We start from the raw sequence: 18775 nt of genomic DNA, 5'->3' as shown, positions 1-18775 counted from the left end.
GCCTCCATGGCTGAGGCGGTTAGCCCGCAAGCATGGCACAATGACCCAGGAGCATCCATGGCTGAGGCGGTTAGCCCGCAAGCACGGCACAATGACCCAGGAGCCTCCATGGCTGAGGCGGTTAGCCCGCAAGCACGGCACAATGACCCAGGAGCATCCATGGCTGAGGCGGTTAGCCTGTAAGCACGGCACAATGAACCAGGAGCCTCCCCATCAATGTAGCCAGCTCATACTCATGCTGGCTTCCTCTCCGGCTGTATGTGGGAAGGTCTGTCAGCAACCTGTGGATGGTTGTGGGTTTTCCCCCGATCTCTGACCGTTTTTTTCCCACCGTAATACTGGAAGCCGTTTGTATTAGCGAAATATTCTTGACTACTGTGTAAAACACCAATCAAATAAATAAATACGTACTTTACCAGTTTTCACACAAAAATCATTATCATAGAATCAGGAAATGAACGTACTTGGCTGAAATACTTTAATAGGCAATATTACTGTTGATTCCCCATTGACTTTGCCCTCACCAGACTACAGTGATGACCCCGATGGGCCCCTCCTCTCCGGGGGCAACTTTTTGAGGAAAATGAGGACAGATAAAGTCGTCATTCATTGGATAAGCTACCTAGATGGCCAGCAACGAGTGATGCTGTTCACACAGGATGAGAGAATTGCCCGATATGCACGCCTGGTAAGTCTTACGCAGGGTCCACTGCACTAATGTATCTTCTTCACTTAACATGTTTGTACTAAAGCTAGTAGAAGCAGGTGTTGTTAGTAGCGATTGCTCAGTATTATTTTTTTTTTTTTTTAATTTTTACCATATGCTGTCTATGGTTTTGATCTTCATGTACTCGATTCTAGTGGTTTTAAGTATTTGTAGGATTGTATGAGTTTTGGTGACTACATTAACAGTGTCATTCCATACTGTAATGTGCTTCCAGATGTCTAAAGATTTTGCCAGTAATAATACAATACAATTAATACAGTAAGATCAAATCATTCATGCGTTAAAGTCATGAGACTACGTCAGCATTAGTAGTAGTATATATACTTTATAGGTAGAAATATTTTAAATGAATCTAAATTTTTTCGCATATAATTATTCTGCTTAAATAACAAAGTGAATAATAATAATAATTAAAACCTAGAATGATAATTTACATAGATGGCTTGAGTGATTTAACGTTATTATGCAAAACATTGGCTTGAGTGGTTTAACGGTATTATGCAAAAACATTGATTGACATCTATGATATTATAGCACACATAAAGTTCTTTTGGTCAAAGGTTTCTAAACTTGTAAAGTACAGGCTAAAAATTACATGTAAATCAGTAAAAGCTGTAGTTAGATACATATGGGATAGTACATGTACTTGTAGTTTTTGCAGAGTTGTAGTGAGAGATTTGCATATTGAGAAGATCTGCAATATGCTAAACCTTTCTGCTGAACAAACCCATTCACAAATGACAATGCTTGTAGGCTGTAACTACCAATAATCTGAATGCACTATTTGCCTTTTGCCTCAGAATCATGTGCAGGGACTTGATATCCCACATGAGAGAGGCCGTGCCAAGGTAAACTACACCACTGTTGCTGATTGGCTCTTTCAAACTAGCTTCATGCAATATGCCAAATTTTCCTAACCTCACAGCTTTGATTGGCTCTGCAATTCTAGCATGCAGTTTGAAATGTTTTGAAGATGTTATTGTGTATTTAACTGAGTTTTCATATGAAACAATTTTGTTCTGTATTGGTATTGATATGGATATACATGTACTAATTAAAACACCATGTTCAAATCAAATATTAACTTGTTTGAAAAGTGCCATGTAAAATCATTATATATTCATTTGTAAAATACATGTAAATGTTATCGGATAACTTTTGTGATCATGCCTGTTTCTTGACTTGGACCAGCTCCAAGTTTACTGTTTGTATATGTATAAACATGTAGATTTTGAAAATATTAGAATTTTTCACAAATTCATTGAAAAGTTCTGCAGCAGCTTCCTGCTAAGCTGCTGGAAAAAATGCTTTTGCCACCTTGTGTGTACATGTATGTTATCCTCCTCATCTGTGGTGTTCATTTGCCATGAGTGTGCTCTTCAGTGTCTTTTGTAAGAGGGTTTGAACATTTGTTTCTTATCATTTGTAAGAGTGTTTGAATGTTAGTTTCTTATCATTTGAACATTTGTGTCTTATAATTTGTAAGAGTGTTTGAACCTTAGTTTCGTATCATTTGTAAGTGTTTGAACATTTGTGTATTATCATTTGTAAGTGTTTGAACATTTGTATCTTATCATTTGTAAGAGTGTTTGAACATTTGTGTCTTATCATTTGTAAGAGTGTTTGAACATTTGTGTCTTATCATTTGTAAGAGTGTTTGAACATTAGTTTCTTATCATTTGAACATTTGTGTATTATCATTTGTAAGAGCGTTTGAACATTTGTGTGTTGTCATATGTAAGAGTGTTTGAACATTTGTGTATTATCATTTGTAAGAGTGTTTGAACCTTAGTTTCTTATCATTTGAACCTTAGTTTCTTATCATTTGTAAGAGTGTTTGAACCTTAGTTTTGTATCATTTGTAAGAGTGTTTGAACATTAGTGTCTTATCATTTGTAAGAGTGTTTGAACATTTGTGCTTTATCATTTGTAAGAGTGTTTGAACATTAGTTTCTTATCAATTGAACATTTGTGTCTTATCATTTGTAAGAGCATTTGAACATTTGTGTGTTGTCATATGTAAGAGTGTTTGAACATTTGTGTCTTATCATTTGTAAGAGTGTTTGAACATTAGTTTCTTATCGTTTGAACATTTGTGTCTTATCATTTGTAAGAGAGTTTGAACATTTGTGTCTAATCATTTGTAAGAGTGTTTGAACATTTGTGTCTTATCATTTGTAAGAGTGTTTGAGCATTTGTTTCTTATCATTTGTAAGAGTGTTTGAATGTTAGTTTCTTATCATTTGAACATTTGTGTCTTATCATTTGTAAGAGTGTTTGAACCTTAGTGTCTTATCATTTGTAAGAGTGTTTGAGCATTTGTGTCTTATCATTTGAACATTTGTGTCTTATCATTTGTAAGAGCGTTTGGACATTTGTGTCTTATCATTTGTAAGAGTGTTTGGACATTTGTGTCTTATCATTTGTAAGAGTGTTTGAACATTAGTTTCTTATCATTTGTAAGAGTGTTTGAACATTTGTATCTTATCATTTGTAAGAGTGTTTGAACATTTGTGTCCTCTGCCATTTTTTACAGCTGAAATCATTGTATAAACCATTGTTTCCAACAATTAAGGTACACAATTCTATTAATGCTTTGAAAAGTCTTCCATGAGCTTACTACGCATGTTTTGCTACAATTAAGTTAATTATGGAAGATATTTTATGCCCAGTTTGAGGATGAGTAGTCTTTATTCAGTCTTTTCCTTCCTGATTGTGATGCCTGGAGTTTGTGATAACTAGCTGATGATCTGTAAGCATGTCTTCCTGCTGTCATCCCATTGTGGAATGTCAAAAGTTGCATGTAGTTATGAAAATGTGACTTATATTTCTGCATAGGATGAAAGTTTCTGAACGGCATTGTCCTAATCGTGCTTTCCCATCTTCCCTTGTCTTTGGAGCATTCTAAAAGCATGCAATATTATGCCTTAATTCTTTTTAATTTTTGAATTAAATTTTTTTGAATATTTGACAACTTTACATTTCATACATTTCTTCTTCTTTGCTGTGTTGTGTGGCGTACTGTGATTTGAAACAAAACTATTAAGTCAAGTAGACATTTGCATGATATCCTGAGTTTTAAAGTATTTGAAGAGTTTCAGTTAATTATTTGCATATTTGTGTCAATGTTCAACCCTTCCCTGTTGTCAGTCAATAAATCAAACACTAAAAATTTCATTATGTGCTTTATAGCTGTGTAATGTAATTTTGTTTTGATTGTTAGTATTGGTCTGAATGCAGAATATGATGTATAAAGCCTTGTTGTAGTTTTCAGTATTCATCCCTTGGTGTATTTACCAGTACATGTAATTAAAATCCACCAATCATAACCTTTGTTTCATATTTCAGGTGAGCCAGGCTGAGCAGGCTAATCTGGCTGTGTTTGTGTCTCTGGAGGGCTTGAGCTTGTCCCTCATCAACAGCCAGTACGAGGAGGTGGCCTATGCCAGCATGATGAGCTCCCCGTCTGTCTGGGAGGTGGAGGTGAATGGCAGGTGGAAGCTTCTCAGCGGGGAGTTGGCAGCTTGGCTGGAGGACAAGTGGAAGAACGACAAACTTCAGGCTAATCTACAGGATCAGATTGAGGTGAGCTAAGTGTAGCAGGCTGTAAGTGACTCAGGGCATGCATCAGGTATTTTCACGTTATAAACTGATAACAAGTACATATTGGATGGAAGTAAATCAAAAAGACAATATCACAAACAATACATTTATTTGGGATCATTCTGCCAGGAAGCCCTGTTTTGGTAGGATATGGCTATAATGTTAAATACAGTCAACAGCAGACATTTATTGTCCATATGAGTTCTCTATCAGGCACAAAAATATAACAGGTGGTTTCCTGAAATGCTTGATATTTCATTGAAGCAGCGCTATTTATAGTACATTTCCAGTGCCTTGACAAAGAGACAGAATCATGTATGTCATAAGATAACAACAAGGAAGCAACCATCGGTAAACAATGTTCAGCTTACCCATTAATATTTGCCAATATTTAATTGTTGAAAAATAATAGTAAAATTTTTAGTCAACTTTATCAGAGTTAAATACAAATTACGACTGCTTAAATGTTATGATCAGAAAGATGTAAGTTATCCTTAGGCTTATCCTTTCCCTAGGCTGATCTGATCAAGATGACAATGAAGAAGCCGTTCATGGGAGCGCTGAAGAGAACCAAACATTCAGGACTGTGGTTTCAGTACAGAACTTCAGAACATCATACTGCCATTCATGCCAAAGTTCACAGAGTCCAGGTAATTCTACTTGCCAATGATGACTTCAGATCTTATGTACGCTTTTGTATAAGGTGATGTGGATATGTACATGCATATACATGTGGACAAGATTGATTGGCGGTGTATTTGTACTACCCTAATTCCTCAAACTTTTCACATATAAATGAGCAACTTTCAGAGCAAATTTTGCACATTTTCAGTTTGATCTTGGAGCGAAAACTACATGTTGGTGTTGGCCAATTTGAGGACTTCACACACAGTTTAATTTTACCAGTCTTCACAGAATAATACCTTCAGAATATGCTTGAATAATCACCTTGCAAATATGTGAAAACATTGAAGAATTTAAAGCACATGTTTACTCATCACGAAGCTGTGAAACATTGAAGCCTTGTTTTATAATATTTGGGATAATTCAGGTTTTTTGCTGAAGTTTAGTTGCACCTTTATTCTCATTTATAAATTTATTGTAATTCTTTAGTATTTATGTCCAGGAGTTGGCAAGATAGTGTGATTTTGACAAGATTTCTCTTGGACAAGAAATCTGGCAACCGAATTATACGTGAATTATTCCAAAGTGGAGAATTAAACAGGAATCAAGTAGTTTTTATCTAATTTGTTTATTTCATTGAAGTTTTCTGTTGTACTTATCAGAATATCAGCAGTCAAATAACTAAATCTTCATTATGTGTGATTGCAGGTTGACAACCAGTTGTCTGATGCCTATTTCCCGACGGTCCTGTACCCTTCCCCCACCCCTAGGTTTGTGGTGAAGAAGTCAGGGTTCAAACCCTTCATAGAGCTTGGCATCATGAGGAGGACAGTAGCAGAGAATAACATAGACACATTCAGGTAGGACACAGTTGATTCTGTGTTTAGTCGTGTCAGTTTCAAAGATTCATGAAAAGTTACTGTAAGACAAAGATTACATAGAATATGCAAAAAATTATTCCAAGTAAAAAATCTTTTTCGGGGCATATTTGCATACCTCTGAATTTCTCGTCCGATTTTATGCACATTTTACATGAATGGTAGAAATTTTTTGAAATTAACTAGCTTAATGCCTCCACTTGGGCATTTCTTTCACAGTTGTTTTGTCAATTATAGCCATTTAGGTCACCTCACACTTGACTTGTTCATCCTCAGTTGTTTAGACAGCTATAGCCGTTTAGGTCACCTCACACTTGACTTGTTCATCCTTAGTCGTTTTGACAGCTATAGCCGTTTAGGTCACCTCACACTTGACTTGTTCATCCTCAGTTGTTTAGACAGCGTTTAGGTCACCTCACACTTGACGTGTTCATCCTCAGTAGTTTTGATAGCTATAGCCATTTAGGTCACCTCACACTTGACTTGTTCATCCTCAGTAGTTTAGACAGCTGTAGCCATTTAGGTCACCTCACACTTGACTTGTTCATCCTCAGTAGTTTTGACAGCTGTAGCCGTTTAGGTCACCTCACACTTGACTTGTCCATCCTCATTTGTTTAGACAGCTATAGCCGTTTAGGTCACCTCACACTTGACTTGTTCATCCTCAGTAGTTTAGACAGCTGTAGCCATTTAGGTCACCTCACACTTGACTTGTTCATCCTCAGTAGTTTTGACAGCTGTAGCTGTTTAGGTCACCTCACGCTTGACTTGTTCATCCTCAGTAGTTTTGAAAGCCGTAGCTGTTTAGGTCACCTCACACTTGACTTATCCATCCTCAGTTGTTTAGACAGCTGTAGCCGTTTAGGTCACCTCACACTTCACTTGTTCATCCTCAGTAGTTTTGAAAGCCGTAGCTGTTTAGGTCACCTCACTCTTGACTTATCCATCCTCAGTTGTTTAGACAGCTGTAGCCGTTTAGGTCACCTCACACTTGACTTGTTCATCCTCAGTAGTTTAGACAGCTGTAGCCGTTTAGGTCACCTCACACTTGACTTGTCCATCCTCAGTAGTTTAGACAGCTGTAGCTGTTTAGATCACCTCACACTTAACTTGTTCATCCTCGGTAGTTTTGCAAGCTGTAGCTGTTTAGGTCACCTCACACTTGACTTGTTCATCCTCAGGTATTTCAAAGTGTTAGTGCAGGAGTTCAACATTCGTCTGGACAAGGGCTTCCTAGTCTCTGTATTTGACACCATCTCAACACTACAGGTGGAGGAAGAAGAGGTAGGTGGGGAAAATCCTCCAGAAATCTAGTTTGAATTCTTGATCAATGTGTAGAAGGATGATTTCCTCTAAATGCTGAAGGAATTCTTCTAGCTTTGGAATTACTACTATTGAGATACATTTTACATGGTAATTTGATTCTTAAATGCACACATTTAGCTGATGTGCAAGAAACCTTTGTACAGTGATTCTACCACTGGTACACATGTGTTTATGATTATAAGTATAGGCTAGCAGTGTTATCATGCTACTGCTATTTACTTGTGTAAATGTATCATTTGACTGTATCAAGCTAAGGGACAATAAATAAATAGCCAACTATTGTTGCTCTCTTGCTTATCTTTCTGAAATGTCATTTAATTATGTTCATATTATTATTTAATGTTGATGTGTACTGCACTGTGCCACACTGAGTGTTTGTTTTTGTCAAATTCAAATTAAGTCATTTTCATTGTGTGTTGTATAGAGTCAGCAACTACAGTCTGACCTGAGAGTGGCCCAGAGGACCTTGCAGGAAGTGGCTGATGTCTTGGTAAGTACTGGATACATTGCAGCTACCCTCAACAAACACAGTTTAACATTATAAATTCTGTGGTCAGTTTTGATGAACAGAGTAACTAAATTGTCTGTTCTGTGTGTACATAATATCACAAGCATGGAGTCTGTTTTTGATGTTGCAGGCATAATTAGGCTTGGCAGTGCCTGATGGCGTATTAGTTGTAGTATTAGTCACTGAGCACAATGTGCCTTTATATTGAGTTATTCTGACTGTAATGATTGATTGGTTGATTGATTGGTGTTTAACGCTGCGCTCAAATAATTTTCACTTTTGTGACGGTCATCAGGTTTATAGGCGGAGGAAACGAGGTACCTGAAAAACGCCTGTAATGTTTGATGTGGTGTCTCTTTTTCAGCAAGTATTTTGTTACTTTTGCAAGCACAATGACTCATTTTTGGCATGAACTCAATTTCCTGTGTGTTTTGCATTTGCAGTTAGTTTGAAGGATGAAGGAACACGAGTGACAATATCATTTTCTTTTGCAGGTTTCAACAAGGCCACATCGAACATATTACGAATACCTCCATTTGTCTCCATTCAAAGTAAGTGCATGTTCTTAAAATTTGTAAAAGATAATTTTGATGCCAGCTGCATGTGTACATTGTGTTCACAGTGTACATCATGCATCAACCATTTCACATGTAATCAAATATTTGATCTTTTTCTTGGTTTTAGTTACACATCAGCCTGTCTCTGAGTGGAACACCTCACGTTGCGAATAAGAAACCTTCCTCCATATCTGGAGACATTGTCGACTTCTTCCTCAATTCCATAGGTGTCACGTTCACGGAAATAAAGGCTGTTGAAATGAGGTATGTCTGTTTTTTTGTACAGAGGCTTTATTTAAAGAATAGAGAAATCCAGTACATTATGAAACCATAATCACAGAACCTGATTTCATTTATTTATTTATTTATTTTCTAAACTGGTGTTTTATGCCACGTTCAAGAATATTTCACTTGTATGACAGCGACCAGCATTATGGTGGGACAAAATCGGGCAGAACTTGATATCATTTTTGGATAGTCAGTGGCAGATGAAATGTCTTTTTTTCGGTCCTCATATTAGTATAGGCACTCTCAAACTGGTATAAAAGAGCAGAATTACATGTATGTATTAAATATATTTCCTGCAACACTTTTCTATCCATTTCATAGACATCACTTTTCATTGAAATAAGTGGTAAAAGGTAGGAATATTTAAAGCCAGATACCTTTCATTATACATCGTGCATGTTCATTGTGCTGATCTGGTGGAGTTTTAAACGTCCTCTTCTGTTGTTTTTAGGATGGCGTTCTTTGAGCGCCGTGGTGCGATGCTGTCCACAAAACAGTTACTGTCTCAGGTGCAGTCGCATTACACACATCAGGCTATACAGCAGGTCTATGTGCTCATCTTCGGCTTGGATGTCCTGGGTAACCCCTATGGTCTTATCAAGGACTTCACACAAGGGCTGGGAGATCTCTTCTATGAACCCTTCCTGGTAGGTTGTCCTACCTTTAGAATAAAATCTGATGCTTCCAGTATTGGATTTTTGATGAAGGAAGGGGTGTTTTAGCTGTTTGGTCATTTGTGGATATTGAGCTTTTTTTTATTCTTTATTTTAAGATTAAAAAGTCAGACTCACAGTGGGTAATTTTTGAACCACAACTGAAGAAAACATGGACTGTGTTGTACCTAAAGATCATAGGAATAAATCAACCTTACAAAAAATTGTTACTTACGGTGACTGTTATGTGTCTTTTGACAGTGTCTGGTGCAACCTTGTACACTCAAGGTTTCACCAGTTTCCCTAAGGCTTTGGTCAGTTTTCTTCACCTGCAAAAATAAGTGTAACGAAGACTCCAGTCCAATAATAATTACATCCTGAAAATGACCCCAATTTAGTTTGTCTACACCTACCTTTGTTTTTCTCTGCAGGGCTCTGTTCAGGGATCTGATGAGTTTGCCGACAGCCTAGTCAGAGGGGTTCACAGCCTACTTGGTAACACCATAGGTGAGCATTTCTCTCTCTATTCATTTTTCTGGCATCTACTTGTCTGTTTGTCTATCTGTGCCTCAGTGACTTAACAGAAAAAGCTAGACAGGGATTTTGATGAAATTTTGTACACAGATTGGCCTTGGGAAAATGTACCAATTAATTAAATGTGGTGGGGGTGGGGGGGCATAATAAAGAATTTTTTAATTGTTACCTCACCTCTGACAGATAGGACAGAAATGCTGCAGAGGCTTTTATCTGTTTATCTTTTTGTGCTCTTAGAGTGCCTTCTAGTTTCTGTGTGCTTTAATTGGTCTTCTTTCCGGAAATTGAATCTGATTTAAAGGTTATACATTATAGAATTTAGTGTCAAGGTATGCCTGCATATGTGTACAAATTACCTGCGAAACAGATGCTATCATTGAGTGTACTTATAATAATACTAGGATATAAGTAGAAGTTGTAAGGTACATAAAACAACGACATGTTTTATGTAAGTGTTCACATGCTGCATGATGCATTTGCCACAGGTGGTGCTGCTGGTAGTGTGGCTCTGATCACTGGCTCTCTGGGGAGAGCTCTGGCTGTCATGTCATTTGACAGTGACTACAGAAAGGTAAGTCAGTAGATAGGCTGTAGAGACGGAGATGTTACAGCTAAGGGTGTGGATATAACCTAGGGTGTCACTTAATAGTACATTCAGTAAAGTGTTTATGGTTTGTCATGTAACATACATAGTAGATATCCAATTCACTTAGGTTCTTAGCTGAAATGTATTTAGATCTACTACACAGGCAATTAGCAATACTACAATAGACAGGTTGGTTACCAGTTGACTCTGAACTGATTTGCACCCCAAGGAATTCCCACGACGCAATACCAATCCATATATCAGGTTGTAATAGATTAGTAACCAGGTGGTCATATCCAAGTTTTACCAACAAGCTCAAAACAAAGCTGTAAGCAAGCTGTTACCAAATGTTGGCAAATTAGTTAGAAGAATGTATTATTGTAAGATTGCTGTATGCAGTTGGTACTGGCAGGAAAGGCTTGGTTACCAGGCGTTCAAAGTTTGCTTGTGTATACCCTGGGACTAATATACCAGTCCCAGGTATAACCAACTTAATCATGAGCTACACTGTAGATGCCTAATTTAGCATTTTGTATTACTATGTAAATTTTTTTCCCCCAGAAACGTCAGCTGCGTATGCAGCAACAGCCTCGTAACATCCCTGCCAGCCTGATGCTGGCCACTAAGAGCTTTGTGCTGGGAGTGGGGCTGGGCTTATCTGGTGTTGTCCTGAACCCATGGAGAGGTGGGGGAAATGCTGCATATACTTACATGATCTATTACTACATATTCCCACATCATGTGAGAAATTCTTGGTGATAAAAAGTAAATTCAAGTGCAAATTTGCAGCAGCTGCAACATCCTGTAAAAAGTCTATGTCACCTTGTATTTGTTTCTCCCCTAAATATTAAACTGAATTAAAATATGATATGTAAAGAACCTGATCATTAGACCAACTGATAGACAGATGAAGCTAAAATATGTGATTTTACATTTACAATTCTGGCTTTAAAATCATGGAAAGTCTGTCTTCTCCTTTATCTTGACCGGACACTGAATTTACCCTCGAGTAACATTCAGCCTTGTAGAAATACTTACTTGCAGCATTGTTGTTGTTCCTTTGTCAGGTGCCCAGGAGGATGGTGTGGAAGGCTTCTTCAAGGGTGTGGGTAAAGGTATCCTGGGTCTGCTGACCAAACCGGCTGGGGGAGTGATTGACATGGTTAGCATGGGATTTGATGGACTTCGCAGGTGCGTGTATAGGAAAATTTAATATAGAAACATAAATCTAAAATTGATTACAAGTAGCTTGGTAAATGCACTTCAAATTTGATCCTTAGTTTTTTGACGTCAAACAACATTTTCCTTTAGTATTACCGATATTGAAATGAAACACTTTGGGGGATTTGTATTTAAAATAGAGATAACAAAACGGAAGTATTTTAACCCTTCAACGTACATCTGGCACAGCTTGTCTGAGTGTGAAGAAACTAGTAAACGTTGTTTAATCTTAGTTTAGTTTTCTAATTGAAAGGTGATGCATATTGAACACCTTGTCGTCTAGTTTTGTATTCCTGATTCATATGTAGTGTGAATGAGTGGTATTGTGTCACCCAGTGTTCCTAAAGCATTTTTTTATCCTTGTGTCTTGAACAGAGCTGTGGAGATGGATGAGGGAATTGTTGTCAGGATGAGGCTGCCCAGATTCATCAATCCTTACATGGTGAGACTTCACTGTTACATGAAGCAAACATCATCAAATAAACCAAACACCACTAAACAAAGAAGTCACCGCTACACATTTGAACCAAACCACATTGTATCAACCAAACATTGCTATATCAACCAAATATGACAGTATCAACCAAACATCGTTACATGAACCAGACAACACTGTATGAACCGAACATTGCTATGTCGACCAAATATCACTATCCACTATCCATTCTGGCCACCAATTGAAATCAATACGTAACCACCTTATATTAGATTTGGTGAGAAAAGATGTTTAAAGTATGTGATGTTTTACTACATATTTCTCCAGCTTGTTTTATCCTTGAATAAAAGTGGAAATATCTTACGGGTGTGAATAAATGGCAAATATTTTACTGGGTACCACAGAATTTCACAGTTTAATGTATTAAAGGCTGTCCACAGGTAATACAGCTGTTAGACAATCAAATTTTTGACATCCTAACTTTTAACTTGAGCCATTCTCTTAACAATGGGTGCCAGCTGATTTTTGTGGGATTTTACTACAAATTGCACTCAGTATGAAATACATTTATTGTTCCTGTCCACAGGGATTGAAACCCTACTCCCCATACCAGGCAGCTGGATTTCGTCTGTTACAGAGCGTACAGAAGGGTCAGTTTGCTCACACAGACATCTACTGGGCTCATGCTGCACTCAGCAAAGATGAACGGGCAGATATTGTTCTCATCACTGACCAGTAAGTTAAGTAGTGTGGTTTTTGTCTTTGATTTTTCTGTACCTGTGGCTATTATGCTCACATTTATGATTACACATGAAGTCTGTATTTATGGTTAATATTGTATTATGTTGTTTTTTTTTGATGAAAATTTAGCTTTTTAAAATATTTCTTGTACAGAAAATTTTCAAAAAAAAAAAAAAAAAAAAAACATGGACAAAATTGAAAAGGTTAGAATTTGATTGGAAGCTCATATATTGAACACAGGTTAAGAATAGAACTGTACATGTATGTATTCAGCCTGTAATTGTCTCTTGTTTTAGCCACATTTTCCTGTTGGAGAAGTGTCGTCTCTGGGGAGACTGGGATGTGGAGTGGCAGGTGGCAATAGACAACCTCTTGGGTGTGCCAGCAGTGACGGATGGCAAGCTTGTGCTCAGGATCAGAAAGGTTAGTGTTGCAAAGTTACCTCCCTTTGCGCTGCTGTCACAGAATGAATACAAGCGTATTTATGTTAATGGATTGATTGATATCTTTTTCTCTTTAAAAGCATTTACATATTTGAAGGATGAAAAGCTGGAGTGGCTTCAGCATTTAAGGAAATTAATTGATGTTAACGTGTTTGATTCATGTTTACCACCATACTGAAGAATATTGCATTTAATATGAGAGTTGTCAGTTTTATGGGTGGAAGAAACCTTAGAATGTGTTCATATACCCAACTTTGGAGGATTTATGAGCAGTGGTAATAAGCATTGAGTCAAATATACAAGTAAAAACTACCAATGGCATAATAAATTGTTTTGTGGACTGATCATGTGATTTCTGTGTTATTTTTACAAAAGGATGACTCCCACAACGTGAACTTGTTCTCTGCTGACCAACAAGAGATTTCCAGCCCGGATCATGAACTGCTGGAGTGGCTTCAGCAGAAGATAGACAAACTCAACAAGTTTCGTCAGCAGTAATGTCACATTTGCTACATGATGTGCAATTCATCAGATATATGTCTTGCAGAGTTTTAATCTTGGTCCCTTTCAGAACTGATGTGCAACTAGGTCACTTGTATGTATAGGACTTGTGTACAGCATAGAGCTGATGTATAAAGGTTTCACTAGGACTTGTGTCCAGCATAGAGCTGATGTATAACGGTTTCACTAGGACTTGTGTCCAGCATAGAGCTGATGTATAACGGTTTCACTAAGACTTGTGTACAGCATAGAGCTGATGTATAACGGTTTCACTAGGACTTGTGTCCAGCATAGAGCTGATGTATAACGGTTTCATTAGGACTTGTGTCCAGCAAAGAGCTGATGTATAACGGTTTCACTAAGACTTGTGTCCAGCATAGAGCTGATGTATAACGGTTTCACTAGGACTTGTGTCCAGCATAGAGCTGATGTATAACGGTTTCAGTAATAGTGCTTATGTTCGACATACAGTGGAGCTCATATGTAACCAGGTCACTTGAAGAACTCAAGTTTCTCTCGGTTGCTAGTAGACCTTACATATAGGTGTAAGTGGGTCACTTATAGAGTCTACATGTAAATGCAATTAGGTCAGATTTTATGTGTGATTAGTTATAATTCAAACTCACTTGTACATCATTATATGCATATACATGTACATTGTACAGAAGTTAATTGTATGTAAATCAAATGAGAAAATGTTGATCCCTGTGTGATCAAAATCATATGTTAAACTAATGTGTAAGTAGGTTCTTTCTGTTGCTAATGTGTAATCTGGTCAGATATAAGATGGGTACTTTAAAAAGCTGTGTGAAATGCCCATGGATGTGATAGCATGAGCTTTTTTTGACTTGGTCAGCCCATGTGTACCCTGAGGTGTTTGTGAGATCAACTGTAAGTTTTGTGTGTTCCGTTTGTGTTGGCAGTATAAGCAGGTTAGTCATTTGGTTACAGCAGAAACTAATGACTAACTTTATAGTCAAAGTTTATGTGTTTGGTGTGTAGGCTGATGGGTAACTCAGATGCTTCCAAAGCTACATGTACTGATTATAAACTTCGTCAGCTGCAAAGTGTGTTCTGTCCATGTCAGGAGTATAAACAGGTCGTTAACATGTACATATAGTTACCATCTTGGTTAGCTCCAAAGTTTCTGTGTATCTTATACAGCTGTAGAAGTTGACTTTGTCTCATCCCCTTTGTATATTTAGTGTACTCTGTAATGGGTCAGGTTCATGAACGTGTATATATCAGTGGATAATTAGCTCTGAAAGTTAATTGGTAACTGGATCAACTGCTGCAAGTAAATCTGTGTGATGTATATTGGCCGATGCACCCACTACCCTCTCACCAGTGCGGTCTGTGAGCTCAAGTCCAGCTCATGCTGGCTTCCTCTCCAGTCGTAGGTGAAAAGGCCCTCCGGCAACCTCTGGATGGTTGTGGGTTTCTGCTGGGCTCTGCCCAAATTCCTCTCACCATAATGCTGGCGGTCGTTGTATAAGTGAAATATTCTTGATTACAGCGTAAAACACCAATTAAATAAATATATTGGCCGACTCGCTGTACAATGATGATGCTAATGTCCCTGTGTGAAATGTAGTCATTGTTGGAGGATTTCTACCATGTAAGATTACACATATGATAGCTTCTTTTACCTATGTAAGAGTTTTTCTTTTATATAGTTGAATAACTAAGCTTTTGTGAAGATAACTTTAGGTTTAAAAGTTTTCTTCACATACAATCTAGTCAAGTTGATTATTCGGTATTTTAGAGTTGTATCATTGGCCTGTGTATAACATCTTGCTACCTACATTATGCTATAACCAAATTTTATGTCATGAAAACATATACCTCTGTTTACATTCTACTTTTGCGGGGTCATTAAATGGGGAAGGATAGACAGAAATCCTATTGCCTCTCATAAATGGTAGTAATAATTTCAATTATCTCTGTATGTCAACTTTAATACTTTGAAATGATGCCCTAAGTGCATCTGTATGAAATGAGTGGCTCATGACTTGAGCTTACATTGCATATCAAAATCACATTTCCCCGTGTGATTCTAACCATTTTTAACTCTTAACTATCTAGATTACACATCTATTACACTGACTTAATGTTACGGTGTTTTTTTTTTTTCGTTTTTTTTTTGTATGTGACTACATATTGTGATACATCTCTGACTGAAATACCAATCTCTGTTATGGAATATAGGGCCAGTACCTACCAAGCTGTCTGTGTTAGCACATGATGAATTATGTGTGGAGAGTTGTTAATGTTAGATATCTGTGTTAAATCTTGTTACTGGTAACATTGAAGAGCAAATGTGCAAGGTGTTATGTAGTAGGAAGTAGGGGGCTTGAAACAACACTAGACCATTGGTACAACCACATACTATTGTTGCATGAACAAAATATTTTTTCTTGTAATGGACATTTGACTTGTTTTGTCATCAATGTCTCTGTACATATGTATGTATGTATGTATGTGTACATGTATGTTTTACTTAACTTTGTAAGTTTCCAATTTATGAGCAAGTAGTTTGTTAGCGAAAGCTTTTTTTTTCTCAAAACTTTTTAGCTTTAACTGTACATGTAAGTGTGAGGTGATCCTTTATGCTGTTCACCTTTTGGGGTAATTATAATATTGTCACTCAACTTCTAATATCATTTGGCAACAAAAGAACATTGTACTCAGCTTTTGCCTTACTTGTTGTTATTGTAATATCATTTTGGGGTGAGAAAATATTAAATATTATGTTATGGGAATGAATGAAAAATTTATACTTTCTAATCATTTCTACTAGAGGAGAAATGAAACAGTACTTATAACACATGGAATGCCATAAATGTCTACAACCATAATTTATAGAATTTATATGGCATAATTTTCCTGCTTGGCCATTACTGAAGTTATTTTTTTTTACTTCTATGTTCTCAATTAATGTTCATGCTTGTGTGCAATACTCCTAAATAAGGTGCGGGAACTCCTTTTGTGAAATTAACAAATCCTGAAATTATGGCATAAAGTTAATAACAAGTTATTTAATTAGTTAATTTCAGCTCCTTTTGATCTATACAACAATTTCCAGCAATGACAAAAGAGCACATTCCTAACTCATTTATTCATTTATTTAATTATTTTATTCATGATTATTTGATGCCTAAAATTATTCGACAAACCATTATGGTAGATTTGATATTTGATTCCAGGCAGTTTTTCTTGCAGAAACACCCTACAGACTTTAGCCTTATACCATCAACAGTGAAGACTTTTATCAGATAGTAATTAAGATGATATTCACCTGACAACATAATTTTTAATTTTTAATTTTAAGGTGTTGCTCCTTCAATACTTGAATCAATTATCTATTTTCAAAGAAGCTGCTTGTCAACTTCTATTTATTTTGCTGATGTAAAATTGTTATTATGTGTATATATATGGTTGTAAACATTGTATATAAAGTTTAAAAGACTCGCATACATGTATCATGGCATTGCTACTATACATATCAGCAGATTCCAGTTCCCAATTTTTCCTCCATGTGTATCAACAAACAATAATATGTGTCACACAAAGTTCTGTAGAGTGTCTCTGGGGAACTCCTATATTTTACATATATATGTACTTGTGGCATTAAATTATCAGCCAGTTAGAGTTCCTAATGTGCAACAATGCTGTTCAGCTTTTTTCTTGTTGATTTTGTTTGTTTTGTCCCTTTTGTTAACCCATGAATGTACAATCTACGAGTGAGCATGTGGCATAGGGTAGTGATATGGCATTATCGTTGCATGATATGACTTTACATCATGCATGATATAGTTTTATTACCTTATTAAGATTCAAACTTTTTTAATTATTAAATTGCACTCTTTATAATGGCATTTTATGAACGTTTTCACATTATTTTAAGATCTCTTAAATCTATTTAGAAACTCTGAATTAACCAATCAAACTCAACAAGTCTTCACATTTTTCTGACTTCCTGTTTTTTTTTTTTGTTTATTATACTTATTAGAAAGTCTGAACTACATTTACCATTGAAGAAGCTTTCTACTCGAAGCAGACTAAACACTTGAATACAATAAATCACGTATAATGTCATAGATTTTTCACCCTCACCCTACTATAGTAAGTTAGTGAAAGTGTAATGTGAAATTTTATGTGATCCAGTAAATCACATAACTTCACATGATTTTTACAATCTAATTACCCATTTACTACAGTTCATTCGCCAGGGCAATCATTTGCTCACTGAAAAATTTCACGAAATTAGGGACAATTTACTGTAGTATAGATGACAGTAGAACTGTTGCTTGTCATTATATGTATCTACACGTAGTTCTGGCCAGTTTAAACTTCATTCCTTAATAAATAGGAATGTACATATCTTAACATACATACGGCACATGCATGGATTCAATCTCCTGTAACTAACCTATATACACAGTTTCATTTGTCCAGTTTACCTACAGAAATTGTTGTACATATATGAATAAAAATGTTTACAATTGATGTGAGCAAGCAAGTATTATTATGCACCTATATACACTGTATGATGGAATATTTGAAGGAAAAACATGCTCTACTCGGTTATGAAAAGTTTCGTTTCTGCGATTAGAAAAAATAGTTTATTTCCAGAGATATTATCCATATTTTTGCTTGTATGGTATTAATGTGCGTGTCCCCATGTCAGTGTTGTGGAGTATACCATGCCTTGTTATATTAAACCACATGCTGGAGCCAGTGTCACGTGTAAACACCAAGTCAAACCATGTTAGCTGAGAGTATGGACTTGGACTTCCGTGAGAGTGGCGCCAGTCGTTATACCCAAATGCTCCCTCGTAACCTGTGATTTATCTTTTCTTGTGTACATTCCAGTGGTCAATAAAATGAAATAACATGACCTTTGTGGCTTATTTGTGGAGTTATTGGCCTGTTTTGCCTGTCTGTAGAAGTTAAGTTATTCCCCCCCCCCACCCCCCCATGACGATGATGAGGACAGCCTGGCTGGATTTTGGCACTCCCAACGCCCTTAACACCACACAGTTTAAGCTTAACCACAGTAATCTCATTGAAATAATTTTTGAGTTCAGAGGTTTAGGGATGGTGTTTCATTCTCTTAGAGAGGTTGATATATGTCAAAGTGTTCTGT

At 36.7% G+C, this 18775-nt stretch overlaps 1 protein-coding gene across 1 annotated transcript in view; it reads left to right on the top strand.

Annotated features, from left to right (window-relative positions):
* LOC135465780 (intermembrane lipid transfer protein VPS13A-like) overlaps positions 1-18519 on the top strand; it is a 94870-nt gene extending 76351 nt beyond the window's left edge. The window contains 18 exon segments of the mRNA XM_064743121.1: positions 528-688; positions 1528-1575; positions 4076-4312; positions 4846-4980; positions 5663-5814; positions 7014-7116; positions 7583-7648; positions 8161-8217; positions 8351-8487; positions 8963-9158; positions 9596-9671; positions 10184-10269; positions 10846-10969; positions 11352-11475; positions 11881-11947; positions 12528-12676; positions 12979-13105; positions 13501-18519. Of these exon segments, the coding sequence (XP_064599191.1) occupies positions 528-688; positions 1528-1575; positions 4076-4312; positions 4846-4980; positions 5663-5814; positions 7014-7116; positions 7583-7648; positions 8161-8217; positions 8351-8487; positions 8963-9158; positions 9596-9671; positions 10184-10269; positions 10846-10969; positions 11352-11475; positions 11881-11947; positions 12528-12676; positions 12979-13105; positions 13501-13623 (2168 nt within the window). The 3' untranslated portion in view covers positions 13624-18519.
* The last annotated feature ends 256 nt before the right edge of the window (positions 18520-18775 follow it).

The sequence above is a fragment of the Liolophura sinensis genome, chromosome 1, assembly GCF_032854445.1.
Source record: "Liolophura sinensis isolate JHLJ2023 chromosome 1, CUHK_Ljap_v2, whole genome shotgun sequence".
Taxonomy (NCBI): Eukaryota; Metazoa; Mollusca; class Polyplacophora; order Chitonida; family Chitonidae; genus Liolophura; species Liolophura sinensis.
This window is presented reverse-complemented; position numbering and strand designations above follow the sequence as displayed.